Here is a 20830-nt window from a genome sequence, read left to right as displayed (position 1 = left end):
TGAGCCACAGCAGAATGCGAAAGTTGAACTCTGGCACTCAATGGCCAATGGTGGCTCCCATGATTCAATGCCTAGAGGAGATCTGGGGGATCTTCCACCTTCCCATCAGCAAACATGATCAATGGCCATGGCTGATGGGAGATGTAGTTCAGCAGTATCTGGAGGGCTACAGGCCTGGCATTCAGTGTAGGATTGGTACTGGGGAGACCCACAGAGAATTCCCCACTCAGCCATGAAGTCTGCAGGGTGACTTTGAGCCCATCACTATCTCTCAGCCTAAACTGCCTCACCATGTATGCTACCTTGAGATCCTTGGAGGAAAAGTGGAAGGTGAATGAATTGAGTGAATGTTGCCCATCATGCTTCATTCCATGTCAGAGTTAGGAAACTGTCTTATGGCAAGTCATATCCTTGGTTTACCTAGCTCAGTGTTATCCACCCAGGCTGGCAACAGCACTCCAAGATTTCAGATAAAGGTCTATAATCCTGGCAGTGCCAGTAAATGAACCTGGGACCTTCCAGATGCAAAGCAGAGTCTCTATCATTGAACCACAGTCTTCCCCTGGCAACTCACATCATCATTTCCTTAGGGCTGATAGTACCTGTGGTCCAAAACATTTGGGGAATTCCCAGGTTGGGAAAGGATGCACTGTGTTCTGATTTTGACACCTGCATGTAATTTAGCAAAGTTGGAATGTCCAGAAAGGTAAACTGAAAGCAGGGCTTCCATTCCACCTTGAGCACTGTGTGTAAAGTGAGGCCAGTGGGTCACACAGGGAGATTTATCATCGCGTAAGCTAGCCTGTCAGTTGCTCAAGGAATGCAAAGGCCTTAGAGGCAAAAGGATGCGGAACCCTTCAGGTATCTGGGCAGAGAACAGGTTAAAGCCATTATTGAATTACATGTTTTGACCTTGTCCGTGATGACTCCTGTGATTTTTGTGCTTGAAGGCTATCTGTGTTTTGTTGACTTCCCTGTTCCATTATCTAAACTGAAAATGATTGTTTGGAAGACATTGGCTCAAGAGATGTCAAGAACCAACGAGAGTGGCACATGGAGGCCGAAGACTTCTTAACCTTTGTGTTTCCTTTCTGCCTCTTGTGTCATACGTGGAGGATGATGCAACCGTGAGGCTTCTCTGCAGGAGATACTTGGGTGGGCATGTGGGGCATGTCCCCGAGTTTGGATTTGATATCCCTCTTTATCACTACCCGAAGGAGTCTCAAAGCGGCTAACATCCTCCTTTCCCTTCCTCCCCCACAACAAACACTCTGTGAGGTGAGTGGGGCTGAGAGACTTCAGAGAAGTGTGACTGGCCCAAGGTCACCCAGCAGCTGCATGTGGAGGAGTGGAGACACGAACCCGGTTCACCAGATTACGAGACTACCACTCTTAACCACTACACCACACTGGCTCCATGCCCTGGCTCCCAAGGGGCACAGGGCATGGAGGAAGCCCGCTGTGCCCCCCCTCCCAGGTCAAGCCTGACCCAGGAATGGAACTGCTGTGGTCGGTGTGCCACAGCTAAGGAAAGTGGGCAGCAGCATTGCTGCGACTCTCCTCTCTCCATCCACGCGACAGGCTTGCTGAGGGTTAGGCTTGATGAGCCGATTCAGGCTTCAATAAGGGAGCTTGTTGTGGTGGCACCTCATCGCGCCCACTCAAAAAATGTGCATGGGGCCATGGCCCTCCACCCCACCCCCATTATTCTGCTGTGCCCACCCAGCCCTCACTCCCTGTTTTGCTGTCAGTGTGAGCTGACCTCTGAGCATTTGCACAAAGCTGTGGCAGTCACTAATATTCTTGATCAGTTGGTTGATTTGCAGGCCAGCTTTTAGGATAGACCAGGGCAGGGAATATTTTTCTGGTGGAGAGACACGTTTCCTTCTGAGCAGGCTTCCACTGGAGGACGGGGCTAGAGGCAAAAGTGAACAGAGCCATAAATGTAAATTGTACTTATGTGCAGTCAGCTCATTTCCTTCATCCAGGCAAGCAAGAAGCATTAGCAGACTTGGGGGGCTTTCCCTAGCCAGCCCAAAGCACTCAAGGAGGCTGCAACGCTGGGCTCATGAGGGGTGTGGTTCAGGAGTCCTGAGGCCAGACAGACCTGGAGGTTACCTCTTTGAGGTAGACAAGTTCACCTTTAAATGCAAACTGAATTGAATCCCCATCCTCTCCAACAGGAGCCAGCTCCTAGAGGCCAAGGCCCCTTTGGCCACCCCAATATTGGGGGCCCCCAAAGTTGATGGTCATTGCCTTATACTACCCCTTTCTTTCAACTAAAAATTCGTTAAACTCATCTCCAGGTTTGCGACTATAAAGACTGGTGCTCTTGATTTCTGCTAGCAAAATAACAAGGAATCTATCATTTGTTTAAGGCGGGAGACACATCTGTGTAACTGGTAAACTTCTAAAAATGTAGGTCAGCCATTGCCTCTTTGCCCCAGACTCTTAGGTGTATCATGAGACTTGTAGCACAAAAGCTAATCTAATCAAGTCTGCCATGTCCACATTACAACATCAACACAATTTTTAGGGGTGGGGGAGGTTTCTCCTCTTCCCCTTATCACCTGCTTTGTATAACTTCTAGCCTGATATAGATTGGAAAACTTGAAAGCCGGCTCACTATATTGTGACCTGTCAGTTGGTCCTAATAAAATTTGGAATGTGTGTGTGTGTGTGCGCGCATGTGTGCATAAAAAACCCAGATAATCTGTGAACTGAGGGCAATGAAATATGTTGTTGTTCTTATTGCAACAGTCTAACAAAGATACAGCCTTCTGGCATTTGTTGCACAGTCTTGGCATTTCCAACAAAAGGAAAGTTTTTAAACATTGATCAGAGCGGATGTTCAGTTTTTAATTGCACTTTGTAAATTACATGGACAACATTCAGAAGTGATGCAATTGCGATTTACAGCTATCCTTAGTATCTCCTGTGAAACCACATGTTTTATTCATGTTTCATTCCCCCCCCTCCGCCCCGCCCCCAATCCATCTTACTTTTCATTTGTTTTCTCAGTGCTCCACCTAGAGGCCATTCTCATCCTTTATGAGTTGACCTTGGAAATGAGCTTGTCCATAATGCCTTCAGAAAAGTAAGAAGAGAAAGAGACTGGGCCCCCCTTCAGATGTGCATTCTTGATGATTTGTGCTCACGATGTTATCGGGATGGTTGTACACAATTCCACTTGCAGTGATATTTCTGCCTACAAAGGTTTCAGGGCAGGCAAACAGCTTTGCTTCCAGTCGGTTCACACCCTGCAACTTCCGGCTGAAATCCCGTAACTTTTCATCTCACAAGTGCTCTGCTTTCCTTTTCATCCTCTTTTGGTTGTGTTAAAGTGCCAGCCTGCCCCTCCAGACAGCAAAAAATGCAGTAACACTGGGGGAATGACTAAGGAAGTCGAATGATGAGTGGGGAGGCCAGTATAAATCCACCATAATTAGTGCATTGCTGTCACATCAAGGATGTGGAATATACCTGCAAACAGCAGTAGTAGCCGCAACCACAACAGTCTGGAGGGGCTCGGAGGCTGCTGTTTCTCCTCCAATCCAACCTTACTTGAGTTGTCTCTACACCATCAAGTCAAATCAGCAGAAAGAGTCACAATAGCTCAGCTCCCTATTCTGTCATTTTCCCATGCCCCAAGTTTACTGTTAGTATGCATACAGGTATACATTTTTTATTTTTTTAAAATGATATTTATTAGAGGTTTAATAGTTACCCAAAAAAAAGAAAAAAAGAAACAATAAAAAGTTAAACAAAACAAAACAATACCTTACAATACATCAAAAATAAAAATAAAAACAAAAAGCAATACAGCAAAACAACAAGGAAAACAAAAACATTTAAAAACACATCCAATATTCCGTATCTTTACCTTTCATTTACTTGTTTCATCGACCTCACACCTCCCTTTTCTGTATTCTAGTTCAAATTAGCTATTTCAGCAAATCCTTTCCATCTTTCTCAGTTTGTGTTCTATAATTTATCTTAACACAATCTAACCTTAAATTTTCCACTTTGGCCCATTAACAATCTATTTTTGCTTAATTCTTTATAACATTGCATACAGGTATACATGGTCAGAACAGTGACTTTAAAAAATAAATAAATGTATTTTTATTAAAGATTTATTGGTTTACAAAAGTCTCTTTTTTCAAGTTACATTTTCTACAGATCAGTTTCATTTGTTAAGACAAGTGACTTTGATGTACAAACACACCGCATTTTGAGCCAGCCTTGTGGGCTTTTTCAGTCTCTGACGCCAAATAACTTGACCAGACATTGGCAGTGTGCACCATGAGTTGGAGAAATGGTTACCGTTTGCTACTCTGCCTCTGGCAGCAAAATGTCTTGAGCCAGCCCTCAGCTAGTTAGATCTCCATCATTTAGTTCCCAGGCAAATCAAATCACTTGGCAAGGAAGAGGCTAGCTCCACCTTGGCCTTCTGTGAATAACAGTGGTACTTCAAGTTACAAACACTTCAGGTTACAAACTCCACTAACCTGGAAGAGTTACCTTAAGTTGAGAACTTTGCCCCAGGATGAGAACAGAAATTGTGTGCCGGCGGCGCAGGGGCAGCAAGAGGCCCCATTAGCGAAAGCACGCCTCTAGTTAAGATCAGTTTCAGGTTAAGAACAGACCTCCGGAACAAATTAGGTTCGTAACTAGAGGTACCACTGTACAGTCATCAGTGGCGTAGCGTGGGTTGTCAGCACCCGGGGCAAGGCAAGTAATTTGCGCCCCCTAACCCGTGGATTTGCGCCCCCTAACCTGTGGATTTGCCCTAACCCCAGATGTTGCGCCCGGTGCGGCCGGCCCCCTCTGCACCCCCCACGCTACGCCACTGACAGTCATACCTCGGGTTGAAGTCGCTTCAGGTTAAGCCTTTTCAGGTTGCGCTCTGCAGCGACCTGAAGAAGAGTTTGGATTTGATATCCCGCCTTTCACTCCCCTTCAGGAGTCTCAAAGCGGCTAACAATCTCCTTTCCCTTCCTCCCCCACAACAAACACTCTGTGAGGTGAGTGGGGCTGAGAGACTTCAAAGAAATGTGACTGGCCCAAGGTCACCCAGCAGCTGCATGTGGAGGAGCGGAGACGCGAACCCGGTTACCCAGATTACATGACTACCGCTCTTAACCACTACACCACACTGGCTCTTACCTGGAAGTAACGGAGCGCATTACTTCTGGGTTTCACTGCTCACGCATGCGCAGATGCTCAAAATGACGTCACACGCATGTGCGGAAGCGGTGAATCGCGACCCACACACACGCAGATGTGAGGACGCGGGTTGTGTTCGCTTCAGGATGTGAACGGGGCTCCGGAACAGATCCCGTTCGCATCCAGAGGTACCACTGTAGTTAGAAACATCTGGGCCACTGGCAGGGGGTGGGAAGCCAGATTGTGTTCAGCTGAAGGGCAAACAGAAGTAGGGGTATCGTGATAGAGACCGTGGTGAGGGTGAAAGGGAGGGTGAGAGTGAGATTGAAGGGGAAGGTGACTCTCACTTTCACTTTCCCCTTTCCCTTGAAACCCCCCCCCCCACTTTTACAGGTGGGGGGTCGTGCACCAGGTGAATTCAGGGGGCACCTGGTTCTCTCTCCCCCACCCCCGAGATTCTGCATCCAGGGTCCACACTACCCACCTAGCGGTCCGAAGACATGTAGGCGGTCCAAGTTCTAAGGGGGCACCTCACACAATTCATTCGTCTAATTTAGCCTTTCTGTTGAATTTGTGATGACTTGAGTCATTTCAGCTTGTGTTTCTGTTCCCGTGTCTCACTGGGAATGCATTTGGGTCAGGTCTGTCATTTTTGCACCCAGGGCCGGATTTAGGTTTGATGAGGCCCTAAGCTACTGAAGGTAATGGGGCCCTTTATATGTCCAGCTGTCATTTGTCAGCAACAAATTGTCGCTGTTTTTTGTGTTGGATATATGCTATATGGTAATTTATGGACCTAATAGGTATCTAAAGCCATTTGCACATAACAAAATTTGTATTTTATCAAAGTAATTGTTGAACTGAAATACAATTAAGAAGTATATTAATAGCAAACATCAATTAAGAAGAAGTATATTAATAGTGAAATAATTTTTAAGCTTTAACTGTATGTAGGTTTTATTTTATTTGTTTTTTATCTTATATCTTGGAAATGTACATCCAGGATTTTTTTCTTTAGTTTTTTGGGGGGCCCCAAGAGAGTGGGGCCCTAAACTATAGCTTGTTTAGCTTATACGTAAATCAGGCACTGTTCACACTCACACCTGTTTCTCCCTGAATTTTGGAGGACTCAGGCAAATGCGAGCAGCCTCTTTTCATTTACAGATCTTCGGTCACGAATGCCATTGACGAGAGTGTTTTCTAAGGGGAGCATCCCTGCAGGGTAGGAAAAAGTTGCAGATTCCGGGTGGTTAGTTCCACCATCCCTCTGTTAACGGGGGTTGAGTCACTTTTCTCCCAACCCTTTATCGTCATTGACCATAGAAGTGGCCATAGGTGCTCCAGTCCTGGGCAAACAGAAGAACGCAAGAGTCCACTAAATGTAAAGTGCTGGAAATTCCAACCTTTTATTTACTACATTTTTGTGACTACATAAATGCTGAAACATCTTTTTTTAACACTGAAAAGCATAATGACATCATTTGCTTTTGTTCTTTCTTTCTTTTTTTGCTTAGCAAACACCGCCAATGATATTGTAAGTCATAAAGTGAAATCAGTAGCAAAGCTTAAAAAGGAACAAAAATAAATCTGAAAACAGTGCAGGAGGTACACGGAAACAATTCAAAACAATGCCTAGTACATTATCTTTTTCTTCCTGATGCACATGGAAGTACAGGAACAAATGCTTGGCAAAGAGGGAAAACTCAATAATTGGGGACAAGAGCCGTATCTTTTGAAACTGAAATGCAGCAGCAATTCATAAATGACAGTTGTTTTCTATAAAGAAAAGAGACAACTTATTCTTTTTTATTTTTTAAAAACTTCCTCCTGTTTTTCACTGCTATGGAAGAACATTCTCTAATTCAGGGAAATCCCCTTGGGTTGACTGATACTATATCTGTTGATTGTCTTTTGGCTTCCTATACATTTCAAACAATCAAACTAACTTGAGCATGGAAATTGACGGGTAGAGAAACAAATAGAAAAGAAAAAGGCTGTTGAAGACAGAAAATGCAATGAAGTTACAAGAGAATATCAAAATCCAAGCTTTTGAAGGCAGAAGGATGGATGGACGGATGGACGGATGGATGTCTTTTGGCTGGACACAAAACACAAAAGTGATGAACAAATGCAACCCCAACTTGCAAGGACAATGTTTATTCTTTTACAGAGCAATCTCAGATAGGCCTATTCTGAAATAAGTCCCATTGAGTTCTGTGGGTTAGGATAATGGACCTAAAATGGCTGTGCATTGGTGCAGAATGTAGTTTTTTATAGTAACACGTGGAAAGAGGCCTCAGTCCTGCATGACTTGTAGCTCAGCTGCTGCAGCAGCTGCCAGTAACAGCAGAAGGAGTCACTGCACATCGCCCTTCCTTGCTAGTTCTGAATGCCTCTCCATGACTGCGTGAATCTGTCTACGTCCTGGCCTTCCTATGGCATCAATGTTGCTTCTACTGTGCCAAACAATCAGGAAAATCAAACCATGCTGCTGTATTTTGTTTTGTTTTGTTCTATTATTTTATACTTCTGAGCCAGTTGCCAGAATTTTGTGCTGGCTGCAGAACTGGCTGAGTTAATCTTTTCAGTAAAGCACATCATTTTCACTCAGCCTATTTATGCCAATGGTGTATTGCCGGGTTGTGAAGTGTGCCCTCAACCACTTGAGGGCCTCAAGGCAGGGCTGCTGGTAGCTGGGTGGCTGGGGGTTGCTCTCATTTCCACATTGATGCACAACTCCTTTCGCTCGCAGGAGAGCCCAAGCAAACATTCGGCCGCTTCTCTCTGCCTGCACCAACCACAAGAGCAAACTGAAAGCATTTGCTCTTCGCTCTGCTGCTGCCTGAAGTCCTTTGGTGCCCCCCTTTGGCAATCTGGCACCTTGGCATAAGGGCAGAATGGAAAAGAGAGTTGCACGATATAAGGAGCTGATCCAGACTTGGGCTCTCTGTACATGGAAGGAGCAGGAACACAGCCAGTATTTTACTTTGTACAGTTCTAATCCTGGACTAGTGGACTGGCTACTTGATTCTATGCATGTCTACTCAGAAGTAAGTTCCACCGAGTTCAGTCTGACCTCTTCCCACATAAGTGTGCATAGGCTTGCACTCTAAAACTTTTTCACCCACAGCGAGCTCATTGCACAGAGTTCATTTAAGGATTAAACAAAACAATGAGATTACTCTAGGGTAATGAATGTCAGAGCCACATTATTGCTCCATTTCACTAACTGTAGTGTAATATCTTCATTTAAGGCTGCAATCCTGTTCCAGTCATACCACCGTTTAATTCAAGCAATATATTGTGTGAAATGCACTGGGAAAGAACACTAATTATGTGAATTTCATATTATGTTGATATACGACCTTTTAATGGAAGCATGTTTACTCAATTTATACCTTAGAATGATCAAGACCAGCTCTTTAAAAGCAATCAGCCTTTATAGTCCTAAAACTGTATAGGTAATGCAAACTTTAGAACGGTGACAACAGAATATACAAATAAACATAACTCCTTGATCAGAGGCAAGGAAGTGATTGTTTATTTCCCACCTGTTCTTTGCAACCAAGTCTCTCACCTTCTATATAGGCATTCAAACTTTTTAAAGCTGAATTCACCCCAGCTAAGTAAATCTTTGTATTCCATGGTAGTTTGGCATGTTCTTTAAAGGGACATTTATCCACAGTGCATTCAGTGCCAGAAAGGAGACAGAGGGGATGTTATCCCTGACAGCCCAGCTATAGTGGTCATCATCCCTTGCGCCACAATCCAGCAGAAACTTGCCTGGAGACAGTCTTTGGGAGGGTGTAGTACACCCCCACAGTATTCCCAAATGCCCAAAATCTTAAATGAATTACAGTCTATATTAGTTTTGCCCCACTTGAGGCAAGTTCTGAAATCCCTGTACTTCATTCCAAGCCGATTCTTGAAAACTTTCATGAAAATGTACCCTGCTGTGCAGTGTTCATTGTCCTGCCTTCTTCTGTGATTAAATAGTAAATGGAGGGAAATGAGCTGTCTGTTCCCCAGAAGGGCGGGAGCACCTAATCCTTAGCCTTATTTGAGCCTGGGAGAATTTTTCTCCCTTGAAAGGCCAGAGTCCAGCCATGGTGTATTCAGCATAAAGGAGTTGGCTTAAGGGGACTATACAGGCTTCAGCCTCCTCCTCCAGTGTAGCAGCACCCAGGAGACAGAGATCACGGGCCTGGCATGGGCACCAGGAGGGATCTAAGTGCATCTTGTATATGCAGCTGGGGCACACCCTAGATGTGAGCTTGCACACAGCCCACAGGCAGAATGTAAATCCCAGAGGACATTGTGGACACCCCACCACCAGCATGCAAAATATTGCAGCATTTTTTGCATGCTAGTTTGTGATATATTATTCTTCCAGGACATTCCTACAAGCTGATGAAAGGGAAAGAATGTTCTCCCTCATTCTGGGATACCCATCTAGTAATAGCAAGTGGGCTGCATTTCCTGGAATCCATGTTGTCTCTCCCACTCCACCCACCACTGGCCCCAGCCAGAGAAAATCTGAGTGCGTTGCCTTTGCCCTGTTAAAGATGTTTGCTGTTGCTCATCTACTGAAGGCTAGATCCAATTTCACGTTGGCTTAGTTTCCTGCATTCTGCTATTCTTATCTATATGAATGAAGAAGAACACAACCACCACCACCATCACAGCAACAACAAAAAGCAAAGTCTCTCACAAATGCGTGTGCTTTTAAAAATGGAACAAATGTCAAGCTCTTTGGATGGGCAGGTCTTGCCCACAAAATAAACTTTAACGGAAAATGCAAATAAATTAAAGGGAGGGGAAACTTCATTACGAGTGCTGTTCTGCATTCTATGTGGCAAAAGTACTACCTTGAAACACTCATTTTGGCATGTACAAGTTATCTTGGAGGAAGGGAGGGGAACCTGGCAGTGTTCAGAATAATGCACATTGAAGCTAAAACTGTGCTGAAGATCCAGTTGGGGAAAAACAGTCTTGTGAAGCACATGGAACTTAACATCAGATGGTCATAACATCAGAAACACAAAATATTATAACATAAAATATTGGTTATTATATACAAGTTTGTCATAAGCTGCTCTGGTTTAATAAACATATATAAATCATAATTTCAATTAAAAGCATACAATATTAGAAAAAATAGGAACACGTCTGTGTTTGCACCCTGTAAAAAGGACATTGACAAGTCAACAAAAAGTCTTCAAACCACTGGGGGGGGGGGTGAGGAATCCCTTTCTTAAACTATTCAACAACAACAGCCTCAACATCCCAAACCCATTTTGAAGAAAGATCTTTGTTGGGTTATTGAGCAGTTCTGGCAAAACAGACGGAGGAATGAAAACCCCAGCTCAAGCAAAATAATCCATACAAAGAAATCAAACTTCCCAAATAAATAAGACAAAACCTTCAAAACAACCTTGACAATTAGCAAACGAGTAACTTCTGCCTTAGCACATAGATTCTTTATACAACACAACCCTAATGATTTATTATTATATGAGGTATTTGGAGGAATTGATAAAAGTAAGGCACGGCCTGTCTAGGTAGAGGACTCAAGCTACTTGCAAGGGGAAAGAAGAAACCTTTGGTTTGTCAGCAAGGAAGTGGAAATCAAAACAAGTATTTTTCCTTTGGTATCAAAGAAAGTTTCATTGCATGATAGCATGGCAAAAAGCACCACGGTGAAGAATTATTCCGTTTATTTTTAATCAGTGGCCTTTCTATTAGGCTGAGGTATTCAAAGGTGAGATATAAAGAGGTCAAGAGCGGTTTAACACTTTGGTTCAAGCAAGGCACTCATCCTAGTTTATAAAGTTTGCAACACGGTTGCCTAGAGCTCTATTGTCACGGTTGCCATCATGGTTGTGATAAGCCAGTGTGGTTATTACAGATATGAATGAAGACAAATTTACACACTAAGTAAATGGAAACGGAAGATTTAGCAGAATGAGTTCCCTTTTCAGACTCAGGCCGTGCATGAAAAATCTTTGGTATTCTTTGGTTTCATCAATGCGATCAAAATCACCAGTGGAAATTGAGTGAGGTAGCATCTTTGGTTCACACTATAAATAGTAGAGCTTTAACACACTTTTTCCTCTTCTTTTCATTTTTTAAATTGTAGTGTAAGTATTCCTTCCTTTCTGCTTCTTTGTTTAAAGGAAATAGTTACAAAATGCATTGTAAAACTAACCCACAATAAATAACCCATAAAGCCAAAGAAAGACTCCCAATTGGCCTCTAGGGCCATTGAATGCATCCCAAACACAGTTAGATAGCTTGTTGCTTTCTCTTTGTTCATTAAATGCATAGTGTTCACATCCAAAGGAAGAAAAAATGAGGAGATGGGTCTGTCCCTTTGTGAGGAACAGGTTTGTTCAACTCTGGTGAAGAACTGTGTCTTAGGACTCTTTGGTATAAGCAAAGCCAGCAATGGACTTTCAGTCCATTTGGGCAAAATGTTCATGTGGACTTGGACCAGATTCTGCAATCTTTAAGGCCAGTCCAACTGACACCTGACAGTATATAAACACCTCACACACCCAATAGAATTGAACGTCATGAAAGTTCCCTTTGCCATTAGTGGGGCCATTCATGTGGTTAAGGCAATGTGCTGCGTGGGCCGACGCCTGAGATACAGAGCTAGGGAGGCAACTTAAAAATAAAGAAGAAATTCTGCTGTTTTGCTTCATGCATGTAGAAAAATGAAAGCCTGTCCTTGCTGCAATGTTTGGGGTATATATTTTTTAAAGCATTTTTGTGTGGGTTGAGATATAATTTGAGTTCAAAACAAACTTTTAACACTTTGGTGAGCAGTAAATTAAACCCTTTACTGCAGCTGGAGTGTGACTAGTCAATTTCTACATTGTTTATGATTTCAGCAAAGTTATCACATAAGAAAACTGAAGTTCTTGTTGCTCCCCCATCAAGTGGTATTCAGAAGCATATTGATGCGTTTAAAGTGACCACCTACCTCAACTTTAACCCATTTAGATGTTTTGGTGTTGGTGGCATGTGTCTTCACAGAACCCCCAAGATGATAAGAATTTGGAGGTACAACATTATAGGGGCTTATAAGGATTGTGGGGGGTGGGAGCAGCCTATAAGAGGCTGGCTGTAAAGGTTTCTGCAAGAGTAAAATGAGATAACCAGCCTGCGCCACTTAATGGCCCACTTCAAGTATCAGGGGTTAAATTCTGGTTCCTGGTTTGGCTTTACTAAAGACCCTTGGCTGACCTGAAAGACTAAAGAGCAAACATGGCCATTCAAATTGCACGGTGGCAAATTGCCTTGGGCAACATGAGAAGCGGGGTTTGGGAAAGTACAACATTATGGGCCTGATCCGACCAATGTGCCTGCATAGACCTGGGAAGTGCATTGATTGGCAGGAGGGGAAGCAAGTTGCAAGAGCAGATTCTCGCAGCAGATGACGTCAATGACGTTGGGGAATGATGCATGCAGAACCCAATTGCACAAGCCATTTGCCACCCAGAAGGACATACCTAGGGGAGCCAGCTCCCAAAGGAATAACTAAGACCTACTTGTGTGAGAAAGTCTATAAAATATATGGGGTGTTTCTCCAAAATACATTTTCTTATACATACAAGCAGCCCAGACCTCAGCTGGCAGTTCTGAGTGTACATGGATACAGAGATAAGCTGTATGGCAGCAATCTCTGGCATTGTGATCCTTTTCCAGTTGTTACGAAGGTACAAATTGCTGACGGCTGCATCCACAACTGCCCAGTTCACATATTACATTTGTCCAAAGAGGATGGCCTGTATCTTGAACAGAGCATTTGGGGCGAATCAAATGATCGCTTGTGAAAGTCAATGAATTCTAAATATAAACATCTAGCAAGAGATACTGAAATTGCATAATTGGGTAAAAAGCGTATGCTGGTATTATTCTCTTTGGTTTTAGCATGTTGTCTCAAAATACATAACACAGGAAATAACACTAGCCTGTGGTAAAGGTAAAGGTAAAGGGACCCCTGACCATTAGGTCCAGTCGTGGCTGACTCTGGGGTTGCGGCGCTCATCTCGCTTTATTGGCCGAGGGAGCTGGCGTACAGCTTCCAGGTCATGTGGCCAGCATGACTAAGCCGCTTCTGGAGAACCAGAGCAGCGCACGGAAACGCCGTTTACCTTCCCAGAGTGGTACCTATTTATCTACTTGCACTTTGATGTGTTTTCGAACTGCTAGGTGGGCAGGAGCAGGGACTGAACAACGGGAGCTCACCCCGTCGCGGGGATTCGAACCGCCGACCTTCTGATCGACAAGTTCTAGGCTCTGTGGTTTAACCCACAGCGCCACCCGCGTCCCGCATAACAGAGGAAATAACACTAGCCTGTGGTAATGTAGTTTAAATATCCCTCCATTTCTGAATTTTCGAGGTTTAACAAAAGCAACATTTTCCTAAATTTTAAAATCATAAAGTGAAATAGTCACAAATCATATTGCAAGTTAAAACTGGCTTGTCTATTTTTTTTTTAATGAACCCAACGGGGGTGGGGCGGGGCAGACAGAAATATCAAGCTAAGTTGAGATTCAGTTACTTAACTTTTAGTTTATTCCATACCCTGAAATGTGCGCAGTCTCTGTTGCATAATATATTTTGAAAGCATATTTGGAGACAGAAATCTGTGCACATCTGATCAGTATGACTGGTCAGAGTACATGGGACTGCAGTCTTAAAGACCTGACTGCAGGTCTCAACACTCATAGAATCACAGAATCATAGACTTGGAAGGGACAACTCCCTGCAATGCAGAACTGCAACTTCTTCGGATTAAGATGAAACCCTCAATCTGCTTCTTTCAGATACTCAGTGAGCAACCCTGATGCTCTGGAACAAAGTGTAAGCCCTGTTTTCAAAATAAGTTATACTAAGTGCTGCCAGTAAGTAGCCTCTTTAGGGAGAAAAGGTTTGCAGTGGAGAATTTGGTACAGTTTCCCACAGTCAAGAGTTTTCAAAATATTCACGTGTTCCTTGGTCTCTGTAGAGTCACCCCAAGCTTATTTTACAGTGGTACCTCTGGATGCGAACGGGATCCGTTCCGGAGCCCCATTTGCATCCTGAAGCGAATGGAACCTGTGTCTGCGCGTGTGCGCGTGGCGATTTGCCACTTCCGCGCATGTGTGGGACGTCATTTTGAATGTCTGCGCATGCGTGAGCGGCGAAACCCGGAAGTAATGCGCTCTGTTACTTCCAGGTTGCCGCGGAGCGTAACCTGAAAACGCTCAACCTGAAGCACATTTAACCCAAGGTATGACCTGTATGGTCAAAGTCTGGCCCTGTTGCATTGCACCCTGTAGGCCTCACCACACTCCTTTCATAGGAGTTTACCTTGGGGGGGGGGCTGGGGCTGGGGGGATATGGATTTAACATGACAGTTTTTGTAACTTGATCCTCTAACTCCAACCCTGATTTACTAAAAGAAAGTGTTTCATATCAATATCCCAGGATCTAAGAGATATACGTGCACATTTATATATCTATTGTCCTATTCATTTTGTGTTTTTATCTTGTATTTTTTATGTTGTGGATGGCCCTGAGATCTGTGGACAAATACAAATTTGATAAATAAATAGATAAATAAGTGTAAGACAAGCCAAGTCACCAAATGTAAACACTGCTGCTTCCATTACATGTAAAATGGAAGTTTTCATTAGATGGGCGAACAATTACTTGCAACCATGCATTCAAAACTTTTCATTCACAAAACAATGTGCCTGTTAAATCTTATCTGTATAGAACTCTCATTCATAAATAAATAAATAAATAAATAAATAAATAAATAAATAAATAAATAAGAGATGTGCAAAACAAAAACAAAACCCTGCACCCAGGGAACAACCTAGTAAGTGCCAAGAGAGGAATGGGCCAGATTCAGTTGTTCGCGGTGCCTAAAAGAGGTTTGCTCTTGGTCTCTATAATTCCCAAATGACCAGCTTATATGGGCTTCAGTACAAATACACCATCTGATTCATAGCCCAGAAGATTCTGTATTTCAGCCAGTGATGAAATCCTGAGCTTACTGCGATGCCATCCTGTCATCCCTGCAACACTAGGGAAATGTCATGGTGCTGTTGACACTGGGTTGCTTATCTTGAGCAAAAGGTCAAGCGGGTTTAAGTTAAATTTGGTTTAAGCTTTCATACAACTGGTGGCACTCCAAACTGCCTCTGCCCCTGCCATCCTAAAAAAACACATTGTGAGGCCTGCTTCCTAAGGGAAGCAACAGAGGTTTCTTCATTTACTTTCAATATCATTAGAATTCCTCCCTAGTTTTAACCATATCTTCTTAAAAAATATCTGCACAGACTTCAAAATAACTTCCTTCCATTGGTTTAAGGTCATGGGCTAGGATTCTACCCTGAGGTAGCAGGAGCCCCAACAACTCTGGGTTGCCTTGTGGCTCACTTTAGCTTGTGCGGAAAAGTTGTTGCCTGTATTTTAAACAATTATACTTTAAATTTTACGAGCATAAATATATATGTAAATAAAATGCACACTGTCTAGAAGCAAGACATAGCAGCTGTTTGCCTAGAATTTCTAGTAATAAAAAAGGTAGTTTGACACACATGGGCAACCTGAATTTCTGTAGTATACGCCTCTTTTCTGACTTGGGGAGCCTATCAAGTATTCCTACTGGAGCCCTGGGTTTGCACATCAACAAATGCAGGGTCCTCCACAAAGTGTAGTTTACCATCCTATTGGCTCTACACTACTGTCTTGTATCACTTGTGTGCAGAGGAAATTGCCACAGTTGGAACAACGGTTTGTCTTGCTTAAAGCTGGGTGCCTGACAACAATGAGGTGTTTACCCTTACACCTCTACATAGAATTTTGTGTAAAAATAGCTTTGGTGTATTAAAAGCATTGCAACAAAATACCTGCAATATAATTAGAAATGTGTTCTTTGGTACCTACCTGATAGTTTTACAATGAAATTGTGGGGTTGTTTTGGTTTGTTGGTTTGTTTGGTTTTTTTTAAATGGACACATCCCTTAACAAACAAAGAGAATGCAATTGGTTCAGGAAGCATTCAAATTTCTTTGCCTTATCTGAACTTGTATCCAGGTATTGAACTGGAAAAAGTTCAAACAATTAAAAGAGCAAAATCACACTACTTTTTAAAACGAACTCATGTGACTCAATGCTGTTATGGTTGTACTTTCTGAGACCAGCTCTGGCTATGTTCCTCGCTGCTGGTGGGCACCCGGAATCCTATGTACATCTTTCACCTCCATGGTGTTGCCGTAGAAACAAAGAGCCGTATCCGAGAGCATCCTCATCACTGGCTGCCCTCCAGATCACTAACCGGCCACATAGGGCAGAAGAGATCATGGTGTAAAGGTGTAAAGCCAGCAGCCTGCCCTCTTTTCCCAGTCTCTTCATTTTGCAAGCCATCATCCCACTAAAGTGTGTTTCTTCTAGCCAAGTCATCATCAGGTGAAGTTAAGTCTTTGGTTTCTTTGGGGCTTATAAATAACATTTTTTAAAAAGAGTTGAAGTATAAACCTGCTTTCTTGAAGTCCTGTTCAGTTATTTTTAAAGCTTTTCCACCGAAGATTAGTTTGTGGTCAATTCTTTACGCTTTGGTACAAGTGCTTGATGAAGAAGATGAGTTGCCTGAACTGGAGCCGCCCTCCTCCTGCCACTTATCCAGGCTCCTCCGTCGCGCGTTCATGAAAAAGTTACTGACCGTGCTGAGCTCCAGACCCAACTGCTGTGAAATGGTGATTTGCAAATCTTTGGAAGGGCGCTTGTTTTCCTTGAATATTGCATGTAGAGTCCGGCGCTGGACGTCCGTAAAGACCAACCTGGGCTTCTTGGGGGTGTTACTTTTGTCCTTCCCATGCTCTTGTTCTTTCCGTTTGCAAGCTGAAATGAAAAAGAACACAACACTATGGCTTGAATTCTGTGCAAAATGTGGGGTTTGCAGCCAAGTCACAAATGCATGTTTTGCTAGACAGGCACAGGGCCAGTACACAGAGAGTTCTTGAACTTCCTAGAGAGGACTCTCTATGTGGTCACTTCCCCTACCTGCTCTGGGCAGGAATTCTGTAACAAAGAGATAATCTTTGATACTTCTTACCTGTACTGCATTTGCTGTCTGCATTGAAATGTAAGTACAGTGGTACTTCGAGTTACAAACACCTCGGGTTAAAAACACTTCAGGTTACAAACTCCGCTAACCTGGAAGAGTTACCTCGAGTTGAGAACTTTGCCCCAGGATGAGAACGGAAATCGTGTGCTGGCGGTGCAGCGGCAGCAAGAGGCCCCATTAGCGAAAGCATGCCTCTAGATAAGAACAGTTTCAGGTTAAGAACGGACCTCTGGAATGAATTGAGTTCATAACTAGAGGTACCACTGTAAATCTTTTTTGCTTATCTTACTAAAAACATGTGGTTCATTCTCTTTTTTGCTTATCTTACTAAAAACATGTGGTTCATTCTCTGCAACGGAGGTGAAGAAGGGGAGGTCAACAGACCACAAATAAAAGGGATAAAATGGTGTAATTGCCTTATTCCTCAGCTTTAGTAAACTGCAAAATGTATAACTGCTTTACTCTGCTCAAAAGGCTTCACAGCCCATTTACTTTCTTTATTTCTCCCACACATGTGGGATAGGAGGTTTAAATTTCTCAATCCCTGTCTCCCACAGTAAATGTCGGCAATGTGGTAGCTGCTGACATTTGCAATAGTTCTTGATATTTTAGGATCAAGATTTGTTTTCCCCACCCCATAAAATTTATATATAGCTTGATTGTAAGGGGGTGGGCCCAAGCAGTTTACCAAACTCTTGTGCTCCTGGTATCTATGGCCCAGCCTTCAGGCTGGTGGAAGATAAATGCCTCAGGAGGTCTTCAGTTGTTCTCTGATGTTGTGGCTGAGTAGTTGTGGCCTGCTGTGCAGAGGGCAGATCAGGGAGGCCTTAGATCCACAACAGCTAAAGCTCTCCCTGCTATTCCTCAGAGATCTACCAGACTGGGGAGAAAAACCACACCCACCCCAGGAGCTAGTATGGCGGTTTGCCCTCCCATTGGAGTGATCTACAAAAGGGGGGAAGCACCCCACCCTCTGCCTTGGCTGGTGCAGACTTGGCAGGATTAGGAAGTGGTCATGAAGTGTAGGGATGCAGGTGGCGCTGTGGGTGAAACCACAGAGCCTAGGACTTGCCGATCAGAAGATTGGCGGTTCAAATCCCCACTACGGGGTGAGCTCCCATTGCTTGGTCCCTGCTCCTGCCCACCTAGCAGTTCGAAAGCACGTCAAAGTGCAAGTAGATAAATAGGTACCACTTCGGCAGGAAGGTAAACGGTGTTTCCATGCGCTGCTCTGGTTCGCCAGAAGCGGCTTAGTCATGCTGGCCACATGACCTGGAAGCTATACGCTGGCTCCTTCGGCCAATAAAGCGAGATGAGTGCCACAACCCCAGAGTCGGCCATAACTGGACCTAATGGTCAGGGGTCCCTTTACCCCTTACCTTTATGAAGTGTAGACTCCCCCTCCCCATTCCACCCAGTCTCCATACGATTTCTGGGGCCAGGAATGATTTTTAGACAGCATAAATATGATAAACATGCTTAGCCAGCTGCTCCCATAATTTTGCATGATTGTTCCCTTTGGTGGTCACTAGGTGGTGGCCTTGTTCTCATGGATGAAGAATATTTAAGTAGAGTAGGAGCATTCAGCTCCACCTGATTGTACTGGCAGGCTCTGCCCCCGCAAACCCTGGCCCAGCCCAAGACATTTTGGTACCTGAGGCGAAAACACAAAATGCCACCCCACTTCTAGGGAAGAAGGCGTGAATGGAGACCTACATCAGGGACCAGAGGGGTGTCAAGATCTACTTCAGGAGCAAGTGAGGGAGTCAAATCAACCTTGCGCAATGGTTGAAGTGTGAATAAAAGGCCGTTTCAGGGGTGGGTGCAGAAACCTGGAGACCCCCGGAGGGCACCCCACCTCCCTGGGGTGGAAGGAGACCAGTAGCGCTGCTGTGGAGATGGCATTTGGGGAGAAGGCTGTCAAGGAGGTGGCAGATCTGGTCTCCAAGGAGTGTGTTGTCACTGTCCCTGCCAAAGCAGCAGTGGACAGCGTCTTCCTTGGAGGCCAGAGGATTCCCTAACATAAGTACAGATTCTAGACATGCAAAGTTTGTTCTGTTTAAAAACATTGTGAGGAACAAGTAAATAATTTTTTCTCTTCCTGCATTTTTGATCACGGCTCGATGCAGCTCCATATAGGAACCAAGCAGCTTGCATAATAATAATAATAATAATAATAATAATAATAATAATAATAATAAATAAAAATAAAATTATACCCCGCCCTTCCTGGTTCAAAATCCGGGCTCCGGGCAGCTAACAACAAATTTATAACAGTTGTAAAAGCAGCATAAAATACAGTATAAAAACATGAATAACAATAAAATTCAAAGTTCAGAAATCAATTTAGGGGAAATCCATCTAATAAGCATTAGATAATCACCAGGGCTAGTTGGCTGAATTGGTCCTACTTGGGCCAGCGAGGAGGCCAGGGAAAAATTAGCTGTGGGGTCTCAGAGCAGGTAATCTTCATAAAAGGGGAAGGGGAGGGAAGAGAAGGGAAATAAAAGATCAGGCTGAATTCAAATTAAAGGCCAGGCGAAATAGCTCTGTCTTACAGGCCTGACGGAAGAAGGTTAAATCCTGAAGGGCCCTAGTCTCTTGGGACAGAGCATTCCACCAGGTCGGAGCCACCACGGAAAAGGCCCTTCAGGCCCTTGCATGAATGGAGGAACAGCTTCATTCGTCTATGGGGCATAAGAAAGTAAGAAGAGCTTGCTGGATCAGGCCAGGGGCCCACTGAGTCCAGCATCCTGTTTGCACAGTGAGAAGCCAGTAAGCAGGAGCTGAGCACAAGGACATGACCACCACTGGCCATGGAGGCAGAGCAGACTTTAGGATGCTTAGAGGGTTTTGGGGGTTTTTTAGTACCGCTCCCCTCCCCATGGAAACCAGAGACAAAATCATGGTTTGGGAAATAGAGCAGAGCCAGTTATAGACAGCAGTGCATGAGCCACATATTGGGATAATGACATCCATCTACAATTGCAAATCTACAGCTATCTTTTCACCTTCATTTAGGGTGTTTTGGGTCAAATTTTGAGCCAAAATACATCAGTTTCATGTATATTTCTCCCCACCTGTTTGCACAAAGCAGTCAAGGTAATCAATAAACCAAATGTATGACAGCACTAGCAGCCTCCTATCTAGCATTGCTTGGGAATTATAAGAAACCCAAAAAATTCTGTGCAGCCTTGAAATCAGTGGTCAGAATCAGTGCACTTTTGAAAGATTCAGTCTGCCTTCTTGATTCGAAATGATGTCTGATTTTATCCAGGCATAGACAAAAACATGGTCCTTGATGTCAGGAACCAGCATGCAAAATTTTGCTTGCAACATCTCAAGTGCTTAGAGAATAAACAGCTTTGCATGAAAGGCTCTGGCTTCCTGTGCTAGCTGCTGTCGTCCACTAGATGGAACACACTCTCTGCATAAAAGGAGGAGCACAGCCAAACAAAAGAGGGAAAGTGAGGCATCTGCTCAATGTGACTCATCTATTCCCATTTCAGTAGATGTTGGAGGTGTCAGAA

The 20830-nt window shown here is 43.8% G+C and overlaps 1 protein-coding gene across 1 annotated transcript in view; it reads right to left on the bottom strand.

Moving 5' to 3' along the window:
* Window positions 1-6545: 6545 nt before the first annotated feature.
* Window positions 6546-20830, bottom strand: part of ONECUT1 (one cut homeobox 1) — a 30633-nt gene continuing 16348 nt past the window's right edge. Inside the window, exon 2 of the mRNA XM_028706938.2 lies at window positions 6546-17074. Within this exon, the coding sequence (XP_028562771.2) occupies window positions 16782-17074 (293 nt within the window). The 3' untranslated portion in view covers window positions 6546-16781. The remainder of the gene's footprint in view (window positions 17075-20830) is intronic.

The sequence above is a fragment of the Podarcis muralis genome, chromosome 14, assembly GCF_964188315.1.
Source record: "Podarcis muralis chromosome 14, rPodMur119.hap1.1, whole genome shotgun sequence".
NCBI classification, from domain to species: Eukaryota; Metazoa; Chordata; class Lepidosauria; order Squamata; family Lacertidae; genus Podarcis; species Podarcis muralis.
The sequence above is the reverse complement of the archived record's forward strand: the minus strand, read 5'-3'. Positions and strand labels throughout refer to the sequence as shown.